Consider the following 23584-nt stretch of genomic DNA (forward strand, 5'->3'; position numbering starts at 1 on the left):
CAAGAAAGCAGAACTGACAACAAGGGCACTTCATATTCTCTTCATCACATTTGCCCTGGACATTGACTGCCTGTATTTTAGATAATGACTCTGGTTAAGAAAGTCATCAGAAATAGCAGAATAAAAAGTCTGTTAAGCAATGTCTTTTTTTAAAAAACTATCTTTGATTCCCTAACACTTGTAAAATTGTTTTTTTTCTTTCCACAGCATATCAGAAGTCAGCTAAGTGAACTCCAGGTTAACTGGGTAATTGAAGAGGACACTTTCCAGGAGGCAATACCCTATGGAACAGTTACATTTTCAAATATCATTGCAACGCTGGATCCCTCAGCCAAACGAAGGCTGGTGCTCGCCTGTCATCATGATTCAAAATACTACAATGAGTGGTGGTACAACAGAGTCTATGTGGGTGCCACAGATGCTGCTGTGCCATGTGCTATGATTTTGGAACTGGCTCGGTCACTGGACAAATCACTACTTCATTTAAGGGTATTCCTTAATACATGATATATCAATAACCACAAAATTAAATAAGTAACTTGATAAATTAAAACATAATTTCACTTTATGTTTGAGAATATCTCAGCAGAAATTTTATTCCAGTCTGCAATTTACTAGATGTTCTATTTTTAGTGAGGATATTTTGACCTTGGATTATAAGATCATAAGACCATAAGGTGTAGGAGCAGAAGCAGGCCATTCGGCCCATCGAGTCTGCTCTGCCATTCAATCATGGTTGATCCAACTCTTCCAGTCATCCCCACTTCCCTGCCTTTTCCCCATACCCTTTGATGCCCTGAATGATCAAGAAGCTATCTATTTCTGCCTTAAATGTACCCAATGACTTGGCTTCCACAGCCGCTTGTGGCAACAAATTCCACAGATTTACCACCCTCTGACTGAAGTAATTTCTCTGGAGCTCAGTTCTAAATAGATGTCGTTCAATCTGTCTTGTCCTAGACTCCCCTACTATGTGAAAAAACTTTGCCATATCTAATCTGTCCAGGCCTTTTAACATTCGGAATGTTTCTATGAGATTCCACCCCCCCGCCCCCCGCCCCCCACTCCACCCCGGCCTCATTCTCCTGAACTCCGGGGAATACAGCCCAAGAACTGCCAGACGTTCTTCATACGATAACTCTTTCAATCCTGGAATCATTCTCATAAATCTTCTCTGAACCCTCTCCAATGTCAGTATATCCATTCTAAAATAAGGAGCCCAAAACTGCACACAAATAATTTATATTTAAATTATTTCTCTTTTGTTTAGAATATCACGGGCAGGCCAGATCTTACACTGCAGCTCATTTTCTTTGATGGAGAAGAAGCATTTCAATATTGGTCAGCGCATGACTCACTGTATGGTTCTCGACATTTGGCACAGAAGATGGAGAGGACAGCTCATCCACTTGGTTCAAATGAAACCAACATGCTGCATGCAATTGTAGGTACCATCTAAGTGCAGAAAGTGAACCTAACTGAGAAAATACATGTTAACCATATAACAATTATAGCACAGAAACAGGCCATCTCGGCCCTTCTAGTCCGTGCCGAACTCTTGCTCTCACCTAATCCCACCGACCTGTACTCAGCCCATAATCCTCTATTCCTTTCCTGTCCATATATCTATCCAATTTAACTTTAAACGACAACATCGAACCTGCCTCAACCACTTCTGCTGGAAACTCGTTCCACATAGCTACCACTCTCTGAGTAAAGAAATTCCCCCTCATGTTACCCCTAAGCTTTTGCCCTTTAACTCTCAACTCATGTCCTCTTGTTTGAATCTCTATTCTCAATGGAAAACGCCTATCCACGTCAACTCTATCAATTCCCCTCATAATTTTAAACACCTCTATCTATTTTAAGTCCCCTCTCAACCTTCTACACTCCAAAGAATAAAGACCTAACTTGTTTAACCTTTCTCTGTAACTTAGGAGATGAAACCCAGGCAACATTTTAGTAACTCTCCTCTGTACTCTCTCAATTTTATTGACATCTTTCCTATAATTCGGTGACCAGAACTGTACACAATACTCCAAATTTGGCCTTACCAATGCCTTATACAATTTCAACATTATATCTCAACTCCTATACTCAATGCTCTAATTAATAAAGGCCAGCATACTAAAAGCTTTCTTCACCACCCTATCCACATGAGATTCCACCTTCAGGGAATTATGAACCATTATTCCTAGATCCCTCTGTTCTACAGCATTCTTCAATGCCCTACCATTTACCATGTATGTCCTATTTTGATTAGTCCTACCAAAATGTAACACCTCACATTTTTCAGCATTAAACTCCATCCACCATCTTTCAGCCCACTCTTCTAACTGGCCTAAATCTCTCTGCAAGCTTTGAAAACCTTCTTCATTATCCACAACGCCACCTATCTTAGTATCATCTGCATACTTACTAATCCAATTTACCACCCCATCATCCAGATCATTAATATATATGACAAACAACATTGGACCCAGTACAGATCCCCGAGGCACACCGCTACACCCCGTCCTCCAATCTGACACACAGTTATCCACCACTACTCTCTGGGGTCTCCCATCCAGCCACTGCTAAATCCATTTTACTACTTCGATATTAATGCCTAATGATTGAACCTTCCTAAGTAATCTTCGTGTGGAACCTTGTCAAAGGCCTTACTGAAGTCCACATAGACAACATCCACCGCTTTACCCTCGTCAACTTTCCTAGTAACCTCATCAAAAAATTCAATAAGATTTGTCAAATATGACCTTCCATGCACAAATCCATGTTGACCGCTCCTAATCAGACCCTGTCTATCCAGATAATTACGTATATATACCATTTTAAGAATACTTTCCATCAATTTCCCCACCACTGACGTCAAACTCACAGGCTGATAATTGCTCGGTTTACTCTTAGAACCCTTTTTAAACAATGGAACTGCATGAGCAATACGCCAATCCTCTGGCACCATCTCCGTTTCTAATGACATTCAAAATATTTCTGTCAGAGCTCCTGCTATTTCCACACTAACTTCCCTCAAGGTCCTAGGGAATATCTTGTCCGGACCCGGAGACTTATCCACTTTTATATTCCTTAAGAGCGCCAGTACTTCCTCTTCATTAATCATCATACTTTCCATAACTACCCTTCTTGTTTCCTTTACCTTACACAATTCAATATCCTTCTCCTTAGTGAATATCGAAGAAAAGAAATTGTTCAAAATCTCCCCCATCTCTTTTGGATCCGCACATAGCCTTCCACTCTGATTCTCTAAGGGACCAATTTTATCCCTCACTATCTTTTGCTATTAATATAACTGTAGAAACTCTTTGGATTTATTTTCATCTTACTTGCCAAAGCAGCCTCGTATCTTCTTTTAGCTTTTCCAATTTCTTTCTTAAGATTCTTTTTACATTCTTTATATTCCTCGAGCACCTCATTAACTCCAAGCTGCCTATATTTATTGTAGATCCTTCTCTTTTTCCAAACCAAGTTTCCAATATCCCTTGAAAACCATGGCTCTCTCAAACTTTTAACCTTTCCTTTCAACCTAACAGGAACATAAAGATCCTGTACCCTCAAAATTTCACCTTTAAGTGACCTCCATTTCTCTATTACATCCTTCCCATAAAACAAATTGTCCCAATCCACTTCTTCTAAATCGTTTCGCATCTCCTCAAAGTTAGCCTTTCTCCAATCAAAAATCTCAATCCTGGGTCCAGTCCTATCCTTCTCCATAATTATATTGAAACTAATGGTATTCTGATCACTGGACCCGATGTGCTCCCCAGCATATACCTCCATCACCTGCCCTATCTCATTCTCTAACAGGAGATCCAACACTGCCCCTTATCTAGTTGGTATCTCTATGTATTGCTGCAAAAAACTACCTTGCACACATTTGACAAACTCCAAACCATCCAGCCTTTTTACAGAATGGGCTTCCCAGTCTATGTGTGGAAAATTAAAATCTCCCACAATCACAACCTTGTGCTTACTACAAATATCTGTTATCTCCTTACAAATTTGCTCCTCCAGTTCTCGGTCCCCATTAGGTGGTCTATAATACACCCCTATAAGCGACACTACACCTTTCGTATTCCTCAATTCCACCCAAATAGCCTCCCTGGATGATTCCACTAATCTATCCTGCCAGAGGACCACTGTTATATTTCCTCTGACAAGCAATGCAACATCTCCCCCTCTTGCCCCTCCTATTCTATCATACCTGAAGCAACGAAATCCTGGAATATTTAGTTGCCAATCACACCCCTCCTGCAACCACGTTTCACTAATAGCTACAACATCACATTTCCAGGTATCAATCCATGCTCTAAGCTCATCCACCTTTCTTACAATGCTCCTAGCATTAAAATAGATGCATTTAAGAAACTCTCCACCTCTTACTCTCTGTTTATCCTTAATGGAGCAAACAACTTTGTTGAAGAATAGCAATTCAAATGTCTGAAGCACAAACTAAAGTCGATGTTCATAAAGATCTAATAAACATCATCCCATTTCTTCTTTCTGGAAAGTGATATAACAGTGTCATGGTTAAGCTACTGGACAAAAAGGCTGAGTTCGAATGCATGATTTTCCACGCCACCAGAGAAGCTGGGGAATTAACATTAATATCAAAGTGAATAAATCAGAGTTTTGATTTAAAAGTTTATCTTAATAAAGTAACCTTGAGTCTACAAGAATATAGTTATAAACCACATGGTTCACTCGCGACCTTATGGGTAGAGGCTGGGATGCTTTCAGGAGTGTGAATCTCAAATAAGGGGACGTAGAGTCAAGGTAACAGGACAGTTATTAACTTGAATTACATGGAAATGTGTTCTCCAGAGAGTGGTAAGTTTCTGGCTCAGTGGGTGCAGAAGATCAGTCGGACCGTCAACGTTTCGGGCCGGAACCCTTCGTCAGGACTTCATTCAGGGACCCTTCGTCAGGGTTCCGGCCCGAAACGTTGACTGATCGTTTCCACGGATGCTGCCTAACCTGCTGAGTTCCTCCAGCGTGTTGTGAGTGTTGCTTTGACCCCAGCATCTGCAGAGTATTTTGTGTTACCAATCAATAAAAGCGTGTACAATTATATAAAAGATGGGCATTTGTAGATCAAGGAATCAAAACACACAGAGAAATGACACAGAAGAGGAGTGAAGGGCAGCATTGATTAGCCATGATTATAGTAAATGACAAGGTTGGCTTGAAGACCCAAATTATTTACTCATGCTCCAAATTTCTTGTGCTCTTGGCCACTTTGGGGATGAAAGTACTCCCCGCTGTTCAAGAGTCCGGTGGTTGAGAAGTAATAACTGTTCCTGAATGTGGTAGTGTGGGACCTGAGGCTCCTGTACCTCCTTCCTGATGGCAGCAGTGAGAAGAGAGCATGGCCTGGATGGTGGGTGTCCTTGACGATGGATCCTGCTTTCTTGTGATAGCACTCCATGAAGATGTGCTCAGTTGTGGGAGGACTTCACCCATGATGGACTGAACTGTATACACTACACCCTCGTTATATGCGTCTTCAGACTATGCGGATTCACAGTTATGCAAGGAACCCATTTCTACCAACGTCTCGTTATATGCGTCCAAAATTCAGTTATGCGAGGAGCAATGCCTTCCCGCCAATACAAGTCACGTGCGCACACCTCATTCTCACTGTTGGGATGAGAAGCACCGCTTTCCCGCCAATACAAGTCAGGTGAGTGCTCCTGCCACTCTCGCATTGGTTTTGGCAAGGTGTGGATGCACGATCTTAAACTTCTGTTGGTTTTCCCTACAGTGCAGTGATTTTGTGCTTGAAATATTTAACTATGCCTCCTAAGCGTCCGATGTCATGTCTTGGGCCGTCAGCGGAGCAGCAGAGAACCGCTTTAACAATTGAAAAAAAGTTGGAAATTATAAACAGCGCGGCATCAGCTGAAGGTAACACAGCTTTGGGACGCTATTGTCGGGAAGAGAATCTTGCCTTAAAAGTTCTTTTGTTGCTTGACAATGCACCAGCCCATCCTAAACATTTGGACAGCATTCATCCTAACATAATGGTGCGTTTCCTGCCGCCTAACACAACATTGCTGATTCAACCACTCGACCAAGATGTAATCCACATTCAAGGCGTGCATATTTTTTTACCGCGAACTATCTCTCAGATGCTGCAAGCAACAGATGATTTTGAAAATCTTGGGAGTTTATCAACGGTGAGGGAATGGTGGAAGTCGGAACACTTGGCACAAATGGCAATGGACAAGGACCCACATTTAGAACGGAGTCTGCATTTCAGTCGTCCCCTGCCGTCAACTCTTCTTCCCTACAAGCAAATTTATGCTGAAAAACAAAATGCTGCCAAGCGAACAACCCTCAGCACTTTATGCAAATAGCTGTAATCTCCTGCTGCTGGCAGTTCTAAGAGTTCTGTGAGTCTTTCTTCACTCCTTGCTGTGCTTGATTTAATCCTGATGACCCCAACCATCCACCTTATGCATGTAAAGCTGCCCGACAACAACCACTCATCTTCCAGAGCGAACACACCTGCCACTGTTGGTGAGTACTGTACACCAAAGGATGTTAACTTTCTATGATTTTTTGCATTGAATATTACCTTAAATTGATTAAATATAATACAAATGCTGTCTTGTAGTATTGCTTTTGTGTCGTATTGGTATAAAGATGTGAATAAGTTACAGATAAAACATATTTAGGAAGCCCTCTGGAACTCATCCCTATTTTCTCCATTTAAATAATTATTCACATTATGCATCAACTTCGAGGAACGTAGCCGTTGCATATAACGAGGATAGGGTGTACTTCTTTATGGCTTCTCCATTTCAGGGTATTAGTGCATCCATACCAGGCCACGATGCAACCAGTCAATATGCTCCCCACTGCACACCTATACAAGTTTGTCAAAGCTTTAGATAACATGCCGAATCTTCGGAAACTTCTAGAGGCACAGCCGAGGTTTCTTTGTAATGGCACTTGTATGTTCGAACCAGGACAGATCCCCCAAAATTATACCAGCAAGCTCACACAAAGTCTCATGTGATAGTGATCAGATAAGCAACTTTCAAAATGTGGAATTGTACATGAAATTTGGCAATGGATACTCACTTTTTCTTCTGCAAAATGTCCCCACTTGAGGAAGCAGATAGGACTCTAGTTTAGTACTTAATATTAAATATATTTCCAACTGTTCTACTGGAATTACAGCCCAGAATACTGTGCAGGCATCACTGGAGTGGGGCTTCATGGGCTTCAGTTTGGAGGCAATGCGATACTAACATAGGTACCACTGACACTCGACAATAGATATGTTAGTCATGAAACAAATACTGGATTGGAAATTCTACAAGATGTTTTGGGTAGTCAATGGGAATTGAAATATCCTCATTGATAAATTAATTGCATTTCTTTTAGGATTTATTTGTGCTGTTGGATCTCCTCGGTTCTCCAAATCCAAGAATTCTAAGTTACTTTCCAAATACAGTTCGGTGGCATAAAAGACTGCGGCTAATAGGTAACTCAAATTAGTAAGCATTACTTACATATCGATAATTATGTAGTTGATGGATTTTATGTATCACTGGAAACCCTTGCACATGGAATACTTTTCAATAACCATAATAAATATAATTTTTCCTTAGAGTTCTAAAAAATTCACTTCAGACTAACTTAAAACAATTTTAAGTGGGACCATAATACCAGAAGATATGAGTAGAATTCGGCCATTTGGCCCATCTAGTCTGCTCTGCCATTTCATCACAGCTGCTCCATTTTCTCTCTCAGCCCCAATCTCCTGCTTCCCACCGCGCCCCCCCCCGTATTCCTTCTTGCACTGACTAATCAAGAATCTATCAAGCTCTGCCTTAAATACACCCAATGACTTGGCCTCCACAGCCACCTGTGGCAATGAATTCCACAGATTCACCATTCTCTGGCTAAAGAAATCCTCCCTCAACTCCATTCTAAAAGGACACCCCTCTATTCTGAGGTTGTGTTCTCTGGTCTTAGACTCTCCCAGTATAGAAAATATCCTCTCCACATTCACCATATTGAGGCCTTTCACCATTTGATAGGTGTCAATGAGATCCGCCGCCCCCCCCCCATCCTTCTGAATTCCAATGGGTATAGGCCCAGAGCCATCAAGCGCTCCTCATATGATAAGCATTTCAATCCCAGAATCAGTTCTGTGAACTTCCTTTGCACCTTCTCCAAGGTCAACACATCCTTTCTTTGATAAGGAGCCAAAACTGCTCACAATCCTCCAAGTGAAACCTCTCCAGCGCTTTATAAAGCCTCAACGTAAATACACTAGAGTCGATAGAAGCTGGAATGTGGAGCAAGAAGCAAACTGCCAGATGAACAAATAATGTGCTAGAGGAATTCAGCAGGAAATGCAGCATCTGCAGGAGGAAAGAAATTGTCAACTTTTCAGGCTGAAAGCCTACATTAGAGCAGAGAGTAGAGAGGAAGGAGACGACCAACAGTGAGAAAAGAGGAGTGTTCAGAGAGGATTCCAAGGCAATTGCTGGAGAAACTCAGAAGGTCAAGCAACAGTTCTGAGGAAGAAAGGAACTATTGATATTTAGGGTTGAGATGCAGCATTAGGATTGAGATACTTTAAAAAACTTCAGGAATAAGTTTTGAAATGAGTCAGCCTTTCTATAGAAAGAGTATTTTTCCTACTGCTTCTCCATACAGACACTATGCAATGAACTCTATTACTTGCAAACAAATGAAACTGCAGAATATCTAATTGTTGCAAAATATCTAAACTATGAGTACTTACAGTAGTAAGTGCGGTTGTCATCTTGCAGAGCCAAGGATTAATAAGAGAAGCATTGAAAAACTAAATATTTGGAACCTTACACTTTCAGAGATTTTTAGACTTTGAGCTCACAATATTAAATATTATAAACACCATACAAACTGAAGGAGTAGAAGATAGAGCAAGAAGACTTTTATTCCCCACCCCCACCCCCATGCTGGGAAATGCTAAAGAAGTGCATCTAAGGACAGGATAATTTTCTCATCGGTGGCAGACTGACAGTGCAAGTGATTTCCCTGTTTGTTACTTTGGCTTTAGTTTGTGATCCTAATTTCTGGCACTTCACAGGATGTTTTAAAGTGATTTACAGCCACTGGAAGCAAAAGGGATTTCCATGCAAAAAATATAAAATACTTATTAATAACAAGTTTGGTTGTCAGTATCACTTTCTACAGAAGATAAACATTAGGTCAGGGAGGGAGTACAAACAACATAAATATATAGATAACACAGAATTAAGTAAGAATGGGATTTATGCAACAATAGGAAAGACACTACAACAGTTGCTACATTATATATGTACATCATTGCTATAAAAGGTAATTTACTACATTATTGGAATAAAGGGAATTCTGGAAAGGATATGAAGGCCACTACAGAAGACAAAGTATTTTTTCAGTATCTTATCATCAATTTGGTTGATCAGCTAGAAGGTTTAAGAGCATGCCACAACAATCACCAAAAATGGTATTTAAATATTTTTAAATACAAGTGATTAATTAAAAGTGATACTTTAAAAGTGAATCTTCAGGTACGGTTACTTCATATTTGAAAGGATACAGCCTGTTGCTCTTATCATTTAATTGAAGAATATATTGAAGTAGTATTTCCCTTGTTCAGCATTATCAGGGATAATTTTCAGCTCTCTATGGATAATCAATGAAATTTCAAGCATTTTCTCATAGTTGTGATTTTCCTGTTGTTTGTGTACATCAGGGGTCCCCAACCTTTCTTGCACTGCGGACCTGTTTATTATTGACAATGATGGGGGGGGAGGGTAAGGTTGCCAACGGACAAGAGCAGCAGTCAAATACGTTGTGTTTACCCCGAGAAAGACTACAATGACCATGAAGCCTTGCACGGGCACCAATGCGCATGCGTGTACGTGCCGATTTTTTTCTACAAATCGTTTTTGGCGATTCTGTTCAGGTGGGGGTGGGTGTTAGTCACGACCAAAATATAGGTGATAAGTGGCTAATGCACTCAATTTTGTTTCTAAAAGGGTTTATCTAACAAATTTAATATTAAACACACAGCACATATTTTCCTCGCATGAATATAGTGATAAGTCAATTATTGGGGAGGACAGGGGGGCTTGAAGTAAGTGTTGAACGAACTTCTTGTAGAAGTGGTAGAGGCAGGTTCGATATCATCATTTAAAGAAAAATTGGATAGCTCTATGGACAGGAAAGGAATGGAGGGTTATGGGCTGAGTGCAGGTCAGTGGGACTAGGTGAGAGTAGCGTTCGGTACGACTAGAAGGGCAGAGATGGCCTGTTTCCATGCTGTAATTGTTATATGGTTATATAAGTCACTTAAAAGTCAATAGCATCATAACATTTTAAGTAACGTTTGGATATTAAACACACAGCACTTATTTTCCCCATATGAACATATAAAATCATTGCAACACACCAATTCGCTGAATCAGTGGGAGCCCTGGGCTTGTTTCCCTGCAAGAAGACGGTCCCATCGAAGGGTGATGGGAGACAGCGGTACTCAAAGGGGGTTCCTTATGTCCAGTCTATTCCGCAATTTAGTTTTTGTTGCATTCATCGCAGAGATATGTTGGAAATGGAAGCAACGTTTTCAGTGCTTTCGTAGCTATCTCAGGATATTTAGCCTTGACTTTAATCCAGAATGCCGGCAGAGATGTTATGTCAAACATACTTTTCAGCTCGCCGTCATTTACAAGCTCGAAGAGTTGATCTTCTTCCCACGCTGACATAGATGACGCATGGGTAATGACGTCGCGTGCGTTCAAGTTCAACAGTGGGCATGACAGGGAATGAGGAAGGGTGCAGCTGACTCATCGCCAAATCATATCGTTTCCTTGCGGCCCAGTAGCACATGCTTTGCGGCCTGGTACCGGTCTGCGGCCCGGTGGTTGAAGACCGCTGGTGTAGATTATTTGTTGTTCTAGAAAAGATAAAGAGAATCAGTATTTCAGCGTTATGATAGGTTACAGTGGCAATGCATTAATGTTGGAAACATATGGAGTTACTGAGTCAACTATAAAAAGTGACATAACTAACATGTGTTTAATGTTATCCAACAGAACGACGCCTTCATCATCTGGGTTTACTGAGTGACCATCCAAATGAGGTCAAATACTTCTGGAGCGAAATGAGAGCTGTGCCCATTGAAGATGATCATTTGCCATTTCTGCGGCGAGGTAGAAAATAATCATGAATCATAATAGATATATTAACATTTTGTACATCTTTTATGCTTTTGTAGTGCTCCTCAATATAGAGCTACAAAATGGGACTGATTAGATTTTATAAAGCCTGCAGGACACAATATGTCAAATGACCCTCCTGCCCTCTTTCTCACTGCCACATTTGTGAAAAAAAATCCAAAAGCAGCTTTCGAGCTTAAATCTGATGTAGCAAATTGTCTAAATGCAAGATCAGTTCAGAAGCTGCTGGAAGAAAAAAGCTCTCCTTCAGTGTTACTTTAAAAAAAGAGCCAGAATCAGGTTTAATTACACCGGCGTGAGTCATAAGATGTGTTGTCTTTGCGGCAGCAGTACATTGTAATACATAATAATAGCTGTAAATTACAGTAAAAAGTACACATATTAAAAGGGTTAAATTAAATAAATAGTACACAATGAGAAAAAAAAGTGAGGTAGTGTTCATGGGTTCAATGTCCATTCAGAAATGTGATAGCAGAGGGCAAGAAGCTGTTCCTGAGTTGTTCAGTGTGTGCCTTCAGGTTCCGTGACCTCTTTCCTGATGGTAGCAATGAGAAGAGGGTGTTTCCTGGGTAATGGGGGTCCTTCATGATGGATGCCATCTTTTCGAGGCATTGATCTTTGAAGATGTCCGAGATGCTGTGGAGTTTAGTACCCCATGATGGAGCTGGCTGCGTTCACCACTTTCTGCTGCTTATTTTAATCCTGTGCAGTGCCCCAACACACCATCCCACCCCGTACCAGACAGCAATGCAGCCAGTTAGAGTACTCTTCATGGTACATGGAGAGAATACTAATGCATTCTGTTAAAATTACTACTGCCTTATGAGAAATTTATTGCATTTAAAATAGTGACAAGTAATGAAACTCTTCATTTCATTGGAGCCTGTCAATCAAATCTATAATTATACCCAGTTCATCCAATGTTTGCCTGAATCTACTTGCAGAGATGGGTGGAGTATTCCTCAACAGCCAGATGCCAACATACAGACCTAGAAGCTTCAGTTTAAAATGATATATTTTGGCTTGTTTCACTTTTTATTCAATTAATGGACTTAAGTGCAATTGTTTTTTTTTGAAAGTTAAGTTCTGTAATTTTATTCTGTATTCAGCATACCGACAAGACCACCAATTCTCACCTTTCTCTGATTTCCCCTTCCTGCTGAACTCAATGGAATCATTGAATAAAATGTATCTCAAGGTAGTATATGGTAACATACATGTACTTTGAGAATAAATTTACTTTGAACTTATATTCCCTGCCCAATTCCTGCTGCACCAAGTTCATAAAAGCACTGCAGTTGAGGGAAAACATGATAAAATGCTAACAGCATTTTGCTTTATAATTATTTCCTCTAGGTCTTAGTAATATTTGAAAATAATGAAGAGTTTGCATATCACAGTGTGTCGTATCCTCCTGGCTTGTGCCCAGTTCTAGCCACACACCATCCCTTCTTCCCCCACCCAGCCCCATCCCATACAGGGCAAGTTCACCACTGGAGTTCAATGCAGAATGAAGCCTAGTGCTTTTTAATAAGGGATGAAATTCAAAGGAGCCTCTACATGGGTATATTTACTGTTCTATTAAGTCTGTTTATACTTTTACAATGTAAAATGCCTCAAAAAGGTGGTGTGCATTATTAAGGATGCCTATCACCCAGGTCATGGCTTGTTCTCACTGATACCACCAAGGAGGAGGAACAGGAGCTTGAAGGCACACATTTAACAGTTCAGGAACAGCTTATTCCCATCTGCCATCCAATATCTGCATTTACATTAAACCCATGAGCATACCTCACAACTTTATTATTTCTGATTTACCACTACTTATTTCATTTAACTATTTTATATATATATATATATATATATATATATATATATATATACTTACTGTAAGTCCCATTTTTTCTATTATGTATTGCATTGTACTGCTGCCGAAAAGTCAATAAATGCAACAAAGCCAGTGCTGCGTATTGATGGAAGTGAACCCCAGCAGAAGTCAATTAACTCTTCACTGTTTTGGTTTCACAGGTGTTCCCATTCTGCATATCATACCGATGCCTTTCCCTCAAGTGTGGCACACCATGGAAGATAACGAGGTTAATCTTGATCCAACAACAATTGAAAATCTCAATAAAATACTGCAACTGTTTGTTTTGGAGTATCTCAATGTATAAATGATCCCTGATGTTCACTGTGAACAACAGTCATGACAGAGTTAAGTACTTCCAATTAAATCATTTCAAACAGCAGACCCTTCATGCTGCCTTAATGTAATTCAAAATCCATTATTACAATCATACAAACTTACCCAATTAACATCTGATTGTACTTAATGTGCTGCATGAATGAATATTGATAGTCACACTTCAATTATTGCTTCGTTTTGCGCAATTTTGGTAAACAATGCATATTTGTGGTAATTTCTTAGATAATATTCTCATCGAGATTCAAAACCTTACCAGTGAATCTCATATTTGTATATTACATGTGTAGCAATAAGTAGCACAGTTATGGTACACATTTTGTGTAAGCTATAAGTTTCAACACAAGAGTATTCAGTTCTAGATTTTATGTTTTGAGTTGTGTACCAGAAACAAGTGCTCGCTTTAAAATGTTACAACATACATAGTGTGAATAAACTTTTGAATTTAGTGGATGACAATTGTGTCTTTTGCCTCTGCTTCAAGACATTTCGCTAGATCCAACAGAATCAAACCTGTTGAAGTGAGTTAACCACCAGCTGACACTTTGGCACACATTTAATGCATGATCAAAGACAAACTTCTGACCAAAACTGCAGAAGGAGTCCATCTTTCCAAGCATAAAAAGCATTATTAATAATATAAGCATGGTGTTTCTAATAATAGAGCAGCATAGACAGCATTTTTCGAATAATGTGAGTCTCGGTGCTTTGCTGTCTCTGACAGGATTGTCGCCAGCAGAGGTGAAACTCTATGTTGCTGTTCACACACTAACAATCTAATCACACCAAGAAGAAGGGAATACAAATGAATGACATGGTCTTTTACACTGTGCACAGTACAGGAGATTATCCTTGGTTGATTATGCTGAACGTTAAGATAGGTGCTGAACTGAATTTCTAAGAGTCATAATACCCAGTTAACACTATGGACATAGATTTCACTGAGGAAGAGCTCTGCTTTAGCCACCTGCATATAAAGTATATGGTTCCATATTGGGTTTAATTCCCAACTGTCAAAATGAGCACCAATGATTTCTGTTTCTAATCATCTGAAAAATTGTACTACATCAAGTAGAACTAATTCAATGGGATTTGATGCTAATTCCTTTTCCGAGACCCTGGGTCCAATAATATTTTGAACCAAATTTTAACAGTTTGCTGTGAGCTAGAACAGCTTACTTGTGAATTGTTTCATTTTTAAAAAATTCTATTTTGTGATGTTGGAGTCAAGTGACAAAGCCTATATGTTTTATTACCAGTCAGCCAAAGCCCTTTAAAAGCTGACAGCGAGCCATGATCTTAAGCAGTTGCAGTTTGCATGGAGAAAGCACTCCCAGAGTGATTTGAGAATCCAGTCACATTATCTAGTTTCAAGGATTTACAATATATTTACAAGTCAGGACAGGGTATAACTTGAGGAGAAAGCTGAAGGTGATGGTGTTCCCAAACGCCTGTTGCACTTGTCCTTTAAGGTTGCTCGAGTTTGAGGGATTGGGAAGTGCTGGTAAAGAAATTTTGGTGATTTTGATGCATTGCATTTTGTAGATGGATCTTGCTGATAGATTAAATAATGTTCCATCCAGTATCACACCTGCAACTAACATATTTCAATTGAGGAAATATTTAATTTTTATTGAAAATATAGTGCTTTATAAGTTATTTGAAACTTGATATTTAAACAGCTTACCTACAGTGCCTATAAGAATTATACCCCCCCCCCCGGCCAGAAGTTTTCATGTTTTATTGTTTTACAACATTGTATTACAATGGATTTAATTTGTCTTTTTTGACACTGATCAACAGAAAAAGATCAGAAGGATCTTGGGGTCTGAGTCCATCGGACACTCAAAGCTGCTGCACAAGTTGACTCTGTGGTTAAGAAAGCAGACAGTGCATTGGCCTTTATCATTTGTGGGACTGAGCTTAGGAGCCGAGAGATAATGTTGCAGCTACATAGGACACTGACCAGACCCCACTTGGAGTACTGTGCTCAGTTCTGGGTCGCCTCACTCTCGGAAGGATGTGGAAACCATAGAAAGGGTGCAGAGGAGATTGACAAGGATGTTGCCAGGATTGGGGACAGGTTATGAGAACAGGTTGAGTGAACTCAGCCTTTTTTCCTTGGAGTGATGGAGGATGATAGGTGACCTGATAGAGGTGTTCTCTTATGACGAGAGACATTGATCGTGTGGATAGTCCAGCTTTTTCCCAAGCTGGAATTGCTAGCATGATAGGATTTTAAGGTGCTTGGAAGTAGGTACAGAAGAGGTGTCAGGGGTATGTTTTTTTTTTACGCAGAGAGTGCTGAGTGCGTGGAATGGGCTGCCAGCGACGGTGGTGGAGGTGGATATGATAGGTCTTTTAAGACAGCGGTCCCCAACCACCAGGCCGCGGACCAGTACTGGGCCACAAAGCATGTGCTACCGGGCCGCGAGGAAACGATATGATTTGGCGATATGAGTCAGCTGCACCTTTCCTCATTCCCTGTCATGCCCACTGTTGAACTTGAACTCACGCGAGGTCATTACCCGCGCGTCATCCATGTCAGCACGGGAAGGAGATCAACTCCTCAAGCTTGCAAATGACGCTGGGCTGAAAAGTATGTTTGACATAACATTTCTGCCAGCATTCCAGATCAAAGTCAAGGCTAAATATCCTGAGATAGCCACGAAAGCACTGAAAACGTTGCTTCCATTTCCAACATATCCCTGCAATGAATGTAACGGAAACTAAATTGCGGAATAGACTGGACATAAGGAACCACTTTCAAGTATCGCTGTCTCCCATCACCCCTCGATGCACTGTCTTGTTGCAGGAAAACAAGCCCAGGGCTCCCACTGATTCAGCGATATTGGTGTGTTGCAATGATTTTATCTGTTCATACAGGGAAAATATGTGCTGTCTGTTTAATATCCAAACGTTACTTAAAATGTTATGATTCTATTGACTTATAGGTGACTTATATAACCATATAACAATTACAGCATGGAAACAGGCCATCTCTGCCCTTTTAGTCCGTGCCGAAAGCTACTCTCACCTCGTCCCACTGACCTGCACTCAGCTCATAACCCTCCATTCCTTTCCTGTCCATATACCTATCCAATTTTTTGTTAAATGATAATATCTTACCTGCCTCTACCACTTCTACTGGAAGTTTGTTCAACACTTACTTCAAGCTCCCCTGTCCTCCCCTGATAATTGACTTATCACTATATTCATGCGAGGAAAATATGTGCTGTGTGTTTAATATTAAATTCGTTAGATAAACCCTTTCAGAAACAAAATTGAGTGTATTAGTCACTTATCGCCTATATTCCTATAACACCACCCCCCACCTGAACAGAATAGCCAAAAACGATTTGTAGAAAAAAAATTCGGCACGTACACGCATGCGCACTGGTGCCCGCGCAAGGCTTCATGGTCATTTTAGTCTTAACATGGTAAACACAATGCATTTGACTGCTACTCTTGACTGTTGGCAACACTACCCCCTCCCCCCACCGGGTCGGCCGGTCTTCAAGAATATTGTCAATATTAAACCGGTCCGCAGTGGGAAAAAAGGTTGGGGACCCCTGTTTTAAGAGACTCCTGTATAGGTACATGGAGCTCAGAAAAATAGAGGGCTATGGGTAACCCCAGGTAATTTCTAAGGTAAGGACACGTTCGGCACAGCTTTGTGGGCCGAAGGGCCTGTATTGTGCTGTAGGTTTTCTCTGTTTCTAAAAGACACTTTTGTCAAAATGAAAAGAGATCTCTACAAATTGGTCTAAATCTATTCCAATTATTAAACACAAAATAATTGATTGCATAATTACTCACCCCCTTCAAGTCAGTATTTAGTAGATACGCCTTTGGCAGCAATTACAATCTTGAGCCTATGTGGTTAGATCTTTATCAGCTTTGCACATCTGGACATTCTTCTTTACTAAACTGCCCAAGCTCTGTCAGATTGCATGGGGATTGTGAGTGAATAGTCTTTTTCCAAATCCAGCCACATATTCTCAATTGGATTAAGGTCTGGATTCTGCTTTGGCCTCTCCAGGACATTTTTTAAAGGCATCCATTAATCTTGCCCCTGGAAAGTCTTCACTCTCCAGGGTGCAAGCCTGGGCAAGGTTGTATGGAAGACCAGCAGTTGCCCATGCTGCAAGTCTCCCCTCTCCACGACACCAATATTGTCCAAGGGAAGGGCATTAGGACTCATACAGCTTGGTACCGGTGTTGTTATGTCTTCATGGTGTAGTTTTTGCCAGGATACAGACTTACCAGTGATGATTTGGTGTGTCATATTAAAGGGGGTGAATATTTACAATCAGTTATTTTGTGTTCTATATTTGTAATTAATTTAGATCATGTTGAAGAGGTCGGTTTTCACTTTTTTTTCATATAATTTTTATTGAGTTTTCAAAGTAATACAAGAGAAAAAAAATCTACGCTCCCCCTCCCCCCCAATATATGCTACTACCTAAAAAGAAAAAAAAAGAACCGCCTGAATATTGGAAGGTTACTACATGCTCCATGGAATTAAAAATAAATTTTATATATATTTGTTACCTTCCCCAAGGAACCAAGATCTTTATCATATCTAAAACATTACTTAACTTCTCAACTCTCATAGTTCCCTGGGGGGGTTTTCACTTTGACAGAAAAAAGTCTTTTTCTGTTGATCAGTGTCAAAAAAAAGCCAAATTCAATCCACTGTCATTCAATGTTCTAAAACAATAAACCACAAAAACTTCCAGGGAGGGTCGAATACTTTTTACAGGCACTGTATTTACTTACTTAGAGATACAGTAATAGGCCCTTCCAACCCAAAAGAGTCATAGAACACTAGAGAACAGAAACAGGCCCTTCAGCCCATATAGTCCATGTCAAACCACTAGTCCCATCAACCTGCTCCCTGACTACAGTATAGCCTTTCATAACCCTCCCATGCATGTAGCTATCCAAATTTCTCTACAATGTTGAAATCAAACTCACATCCATCACTTGCACTGGCAGCTAGTTCCACACTCTCACCATGCTCTGAGTGAAGAATTGCCCATCGTGTTCCGCTCAAATATTTTACCTTTCACCCTTAGTCCATCAGCTCCTGTTGCAGTTTCACCCAGTGGAACAAAGCCTGCTTGCATTTGCCCCAACTTGTCCCTCATTATTTTGTACACCTCTGTCAAATTACCCCTCAATCTTCTGTGTCCTAGGGAATAAAGTTCTGACCTATTCAGCCTTTCCAGAGAGCCCAGATCCTCAAATCCCAGCAACATACTAGTTAATTGTCTCTGCACTCTTTCAACCCTATTTACATTTTTCCTGTAGGTAGGTGACCAAACTGCACACAATGCTCCAAATTAGGCCTCACCAACATCTTTTCCAGCTTCAACATAGCATCCCAACTGCTGCATTGATTTATAAAGACCAATGTGCCAAAAGTTTTCTTTACAACCCTACCTACCTGTCAAGTCGGATTTCTTTTTGTTCTTTGAAGATGTGCAGCTTCCCCACTTTAAAGGGATTGAATGCGTCTACCCTAAGGTTTTTTAACTGGATTCCACTCAATGACCAAACAACTTTTCCTATTTCCTCCTTTTATTTTTCGCAAGTGCGGCAGTTTGATAGTTCCATTAGTTCCATCAACTATTAGCCATTAGCCTTTCGTCACCAGTCATAAGCCATTAGACATTAGTCATTAGGCAAGTTATTAGGTGAAAAAACTGGCTACCTCTCCGGACTTTGAAGACGGATTCCGACCTGCTCCCTAACAGACGGTTCTGTTTTCAAACCGGGCGACCCTTCCCGAAGCTTCCGGAGCTCTTCTCAAACCTCGCGCCCTTTCCCAGAAGCGCCTGCGCGCGATGATCCCCGTGAGGCGAAGCTGGCGCTGACCCAAAGCACAGGGACAGCAGTGCGCTTCGCCATCAAACAGTCTCTCAAGTCTTTTAAAGTTCAGCATCTTACCGCAGATTCCAACGCTGCTCCCGGGTCCTCCCGATGTTCCGGGCAGAAGCAGCACTCAGGCAGCGGGTTCCATCCGGTCTATCAGTGGATTCTTGCTATTACTTTTAAATTTTATGTTCTTTTGCCGCAAGGTCCCAATACTTTCAGAAACTCTGGTTTGACTTGACACCTCCCACTCGATCTTCCCATGGAAATACTGGGGAGATCGCCAGTTTCAAAGGCAAACTTGGTAGTCCCAGTTCGGTGTTCTTACGATATGCCTGTATTGTTGACTTTCCATCCGTTCCTTAGCAGGTAGTAAGACAACCAGCCGCCTGACGTCCCTGAGGAGGATTTTTTCTGTCTTTTTTTCCCCATCAGAGATGGGATGCATTGTTACTTTCAGAGCTTTTGTCACAGGAACACTGTAGCTTGGGAAGATCCTGTCGTTGACGTCCCTCACGATGCCTTTGCTATCTGGATTAGTATTGACGACTCTGCCAAGCTTGAAATGTCCTCTCAGAGCATTTTGGTCGCTTAACCAGACGACGTCCCCAACAGTGACATTTCTCTGTGCAGTATGCCACTTGCTCCTGACAAACAAACTGGGACCAGTGAGTTGGCTCCAGCACCTCCAGAACTTGGTCTCCTCTGACTGCATTGCTCGGCGGAAAAGTAAAAGGTTTTGAAATCCCCGCTTTGAGATGCTCAACCAAGTAGAAGAGTGTTGGGTGTGACATACTGAATACAGTCTTCCCGGCTCTGTACCCTGGCATCAATTGGGCGCTCATAGGCAAGGTTGGCTGCTATGTGAAGAGTTGTCTGGAACTCGCTGTAACTGAGCCCAGACTCCTTCCCAAGACTCTGGAGTGCTCTCTTCACAATGCGTACAGCGGCTTCTGCAGCACCATTCCTGTGTGGAGAATCAGGTGGATGGATTTTCCACGTCCACTCCGTTCCAATTTTTGCCGCCATCTCCTGCAAGGCTGCTTCATTCAGGCCATCCAAGAATCTGTACAGCTCCTCCAAGACTGGTTTTGCTCCAATGAAATTGGTGCCTGAATCTGACCAGATCTTTCTTGGATGCCCCTGATTGCTATGAACCTTTGATAGGCCATCAGGAATTCTTTGGTTGATAGGGTGTTTACCAACTCTGTGTGGATGGCTCTGCTGGCCATGCAGCAAAAGACCACTCCCCAGACTTTCAGTGTTACTCTTTTCTTGACGTCATCTTTTACTTGGTAGGGTCCGAAGAGGTCCACCGTTGTGAACTGGAACGGTGCAGCAGGTTCAGTTCTTTCTGGCGGCAAGTCACCCATTACTTGTTGACATTTCCTTGCTTTTGCCTTCCTGCAGAGCATGCAGCCATCAACAACTTTTTGGGCAATTTTCCTTCCCCTTATGACCCATGCCTTTCTTCTCGTCTTGAGCAAGGTTTTGGCCACTCCGTCATGACTCTCATTGTGGGCCTCCCAAGTTAACAGTGTGGACACCCAGGCATCATAGGGCAAGATGGGCAACTTGATCTACTTTGAAGATTTGCACTGGGCCACTGCAAACCAACAGCCCAGAATCTTGGTTTTTGTAGACTACCAGCCTGTCTGTAGTGGTGCTTGGGAAGGTTGCGCCCTCTTGTGCTGCTATAAAAATGTCTCTTAGAGCATCTTCTTGTTCCCTTACTGAGATGACTCCTGCCAAAGAAACTGTCTCCCACTTTGGACTGTCCATGGCTTGATTTTGTCCAATGAACTTTTTTACTGCTCTCCAGATCCATGCAACTGTTTTGACTAGTCGAGTTAGAACACTGAACCACTTGACATCTACAAGGCTTCGGATGGCTGATGCTGCAGGTGGTCTCCGTTGTTCCATTTTGACCTGGTACTGTTTTTGTGCTGGTTCTTGTTTCTTTGCCTTGGCCCTTGTCAAAGCAGCAACAAATGCCTTCTTTTGCAACTTGTTGATGCTTTCCCTGGCAGTGGCTGCTCGTTCTTTGGCTGATTTCATCGGCCACTCATTCACTGGCAAACTCAGTTTTCCCTCATGTTCCCATTAAACTTTTCAACTTTCACCCTTAACTCATGACCTCAGTGAAAAAATCCTGCCTGCATTTATCCTATCTACATCCTTTATAATTTTGTACTTCTCTATCAAATCTCCTCTCAGCCTTCCATGTTCCAAGGAATAAAGTCCAAAACTATTCAGTCTTCCTTTATAACTCAGGCCTTCCAGATATGGCAACATTCTTGTAAATTTTCTCTGTACACTTTCAACCTTATTTACATCTTTCTTGTTGGTAGGTGACCAAAACTGCACACAATACTCCAAATTAGGCCTCTCCAATGTCCTATGCAGCTTCTACATAACATCCCAACTGCTGCATTGATTTATAAAGACCAAGGTGCCAAAAGCTTTCTTTACATTCCTATCTACCTGTGATGCCACTTTCAATGAATTATGGAGCTGTATTCCCAGATCCCTTTGTTCGACCACATTACTCAGTGCTCTATCATTCACTGTGAAAGACCTTACCTGGTTGGTCTTACCAAAGTGCAACACCTCACACTTGTCTGCATTAAATTCCATCTGCCGCTTTTTAGAACATTATTCCAGCAGGTCCAGATCCCACCGCAAGCCATGATAGCCTTCCTCACTGTCCCCTACACCTCCAGTCTTGGTGGCATCCACAAACTTGCTGAACCAGTTAACCACATTATCATCCAAATAATTGATATAGATGACAAACACAACATCGATCCCTGTAGCATTCCACTAGTCACATGCAGAGAAGCAACCATCTAGTAACACTTTCTGACTTCCCCACAATCCAGTTTAATAACTCATCTTGAATACTGAGCAACTGAAACTTCTGGACCAACTTTTTGATTGGACAGTGGCACAGATGCAGTAGGAGTGTTCCTGCACAGGTCCGGAGCAGAGTTTGAAAAAGCAGCCTGTTTTCAATGGAAGTCTTTGACTGGACAGTGACACAGACACAGTAGAGGTGTTCCTGTGCAGGTCCAGAGCAGAGCTTGAAGAACCCAATCTCCATAAAAGAGAGGTAGTGTCTAGTGGAGCAGTCATCATGGGAGTTGTCTGAGTCAGAGTGGTTAGGCTTCAACAGAAACAGGCGAAGGCAAGGTTATTAGGTAAGTTTATTTCTTATTTCTTTTTCTCACTTAACTCCAGAAAGAATATGAGGTATGTCTGCAGGGCCAGTGTTCTGTTCTGGGTGTCAGATGTGGGATTTCCAGGAGACTTCCAGCCCCCTTTATGGCCACATCTGCACCAGGTGCATCGAGACGCAGTTCCTTAGAGACCAGGTTAGGGAACAGGAGCTGCAGCTCGATGGCCTTTGGCTTGTAGGGAAAGTGAGGAGGTGATAGACAGGAGCTATAGGGAGGTAGTCACCCCAAGGCTATAGGAAACAGATAAATGGGTGACTGTCAAGAGAGGGAAGGGAAAATATCCAATAGTGGAGAGCACCCTGTGGCCATCTCCCTTAACAATAAGTACTCCATTTTGAGTACTGTTCGGGGGGAGGTGAGGAAATGACCTACCTGGGGAAAGCAACAGAGGTTAATTTACAGGTTGAGTCTGAGCTCAAGAAGGCAAATGCATGTTGGTATTTATTTCTGTCACAATGGCGGGGGGGCGCATTGGGAAACGGACCCAAATGCAAGACACAGACACTGAAGTACTAGGAACAGGACAAGGATGCAGGACCTGGGCTAGGAAATGGACAAAAAACAGGGAAACCAGACAAGGAACTATGAACTAGGAGCCTGGGCTTGAACCCCGAGCCAGAAACTGGACAAGGACCCAGAACCTGGGTCCTGCCTTGGGCTCGGGCCCCAGAACCAGGCAGCGACATGACATGACTGCAGGACTGGAGGCTGGGGTCTTGAGGCTTGAGGCTTGGGGCTTGGATACAGGCTTGGGGTCTTGAGGCTTGAAGCTTGGAGGCAGGCTTGAGATCTTGAGGCTTGAGGCTTGGAGACAGGCTTGGGGTCTTGAGGCTTGAGGCTTAGAGACAGGCTTGGGGTCTTGAGGCTTGGAGACAAGCTTGGGGTCTTGAGGCTTGAGGCTTGGAGACTGGCTTGGGGTCTAGGGTACTTCGAGGCTTGGGTTTGGACTCCGAATCAGAGACTGAGCAAGGACCCAGAACCTGGGACTTGACTCAGGCTCAGACTCCAGAACTAGGTGA

The 23584-nt window shown here is 41.8% G+C and overlaps 1 protein-coding gene across 2 annotated transcripts in view; it reads left to right on the plus strand.

Moving 5' to 3' along the window:
- Positions 1-13895, plus strand: part of LOC134350412 (glutaminyl-peptide cyclotransferase-like) — a 34292-nt gene extending 20397 nt beyond the window's left edge. For both annotated transcript variants that reach the window (XM_063055576.1, XM_063055577.1), the window contains exons 3-7: positions 208-489; positions 1271-1444; positions 7411-7510; positions 11100-11216; positions 13272-13895. In XM_063055576.1, the coding sequence (XP_062911646.1) occupies positions 208-489; positions 1271-1444; positions 7411-7510; positions 11100-11216; positions 13272-13417 (819 nt within the window). In that variant the 3' untranslated portion in view covers positions 13418-13895. The remainder of the gene's footprint in view (positions 1-207; positions 490-1270; positions 1445-7410; positions 7511-11099; positions 11217-13271) is intronic.
- Positions 13896-23584: the final 9689 nt, after the last annotated feature.

Source organism: Mobula hypostoma, chromosome 8 (assembly GCF_963921235.1).
Source record: "Mobula hypostoma chromosome 8, sMobHyp1.1, whole genome shotgun sequence".
NCBI classification, from domain to species: Eukaryota; Metazoa; Chordata; class Chondrichthyes; order Myliobatiformes; family Myliobatidae; genus Mobula; species Mobula hypostoma.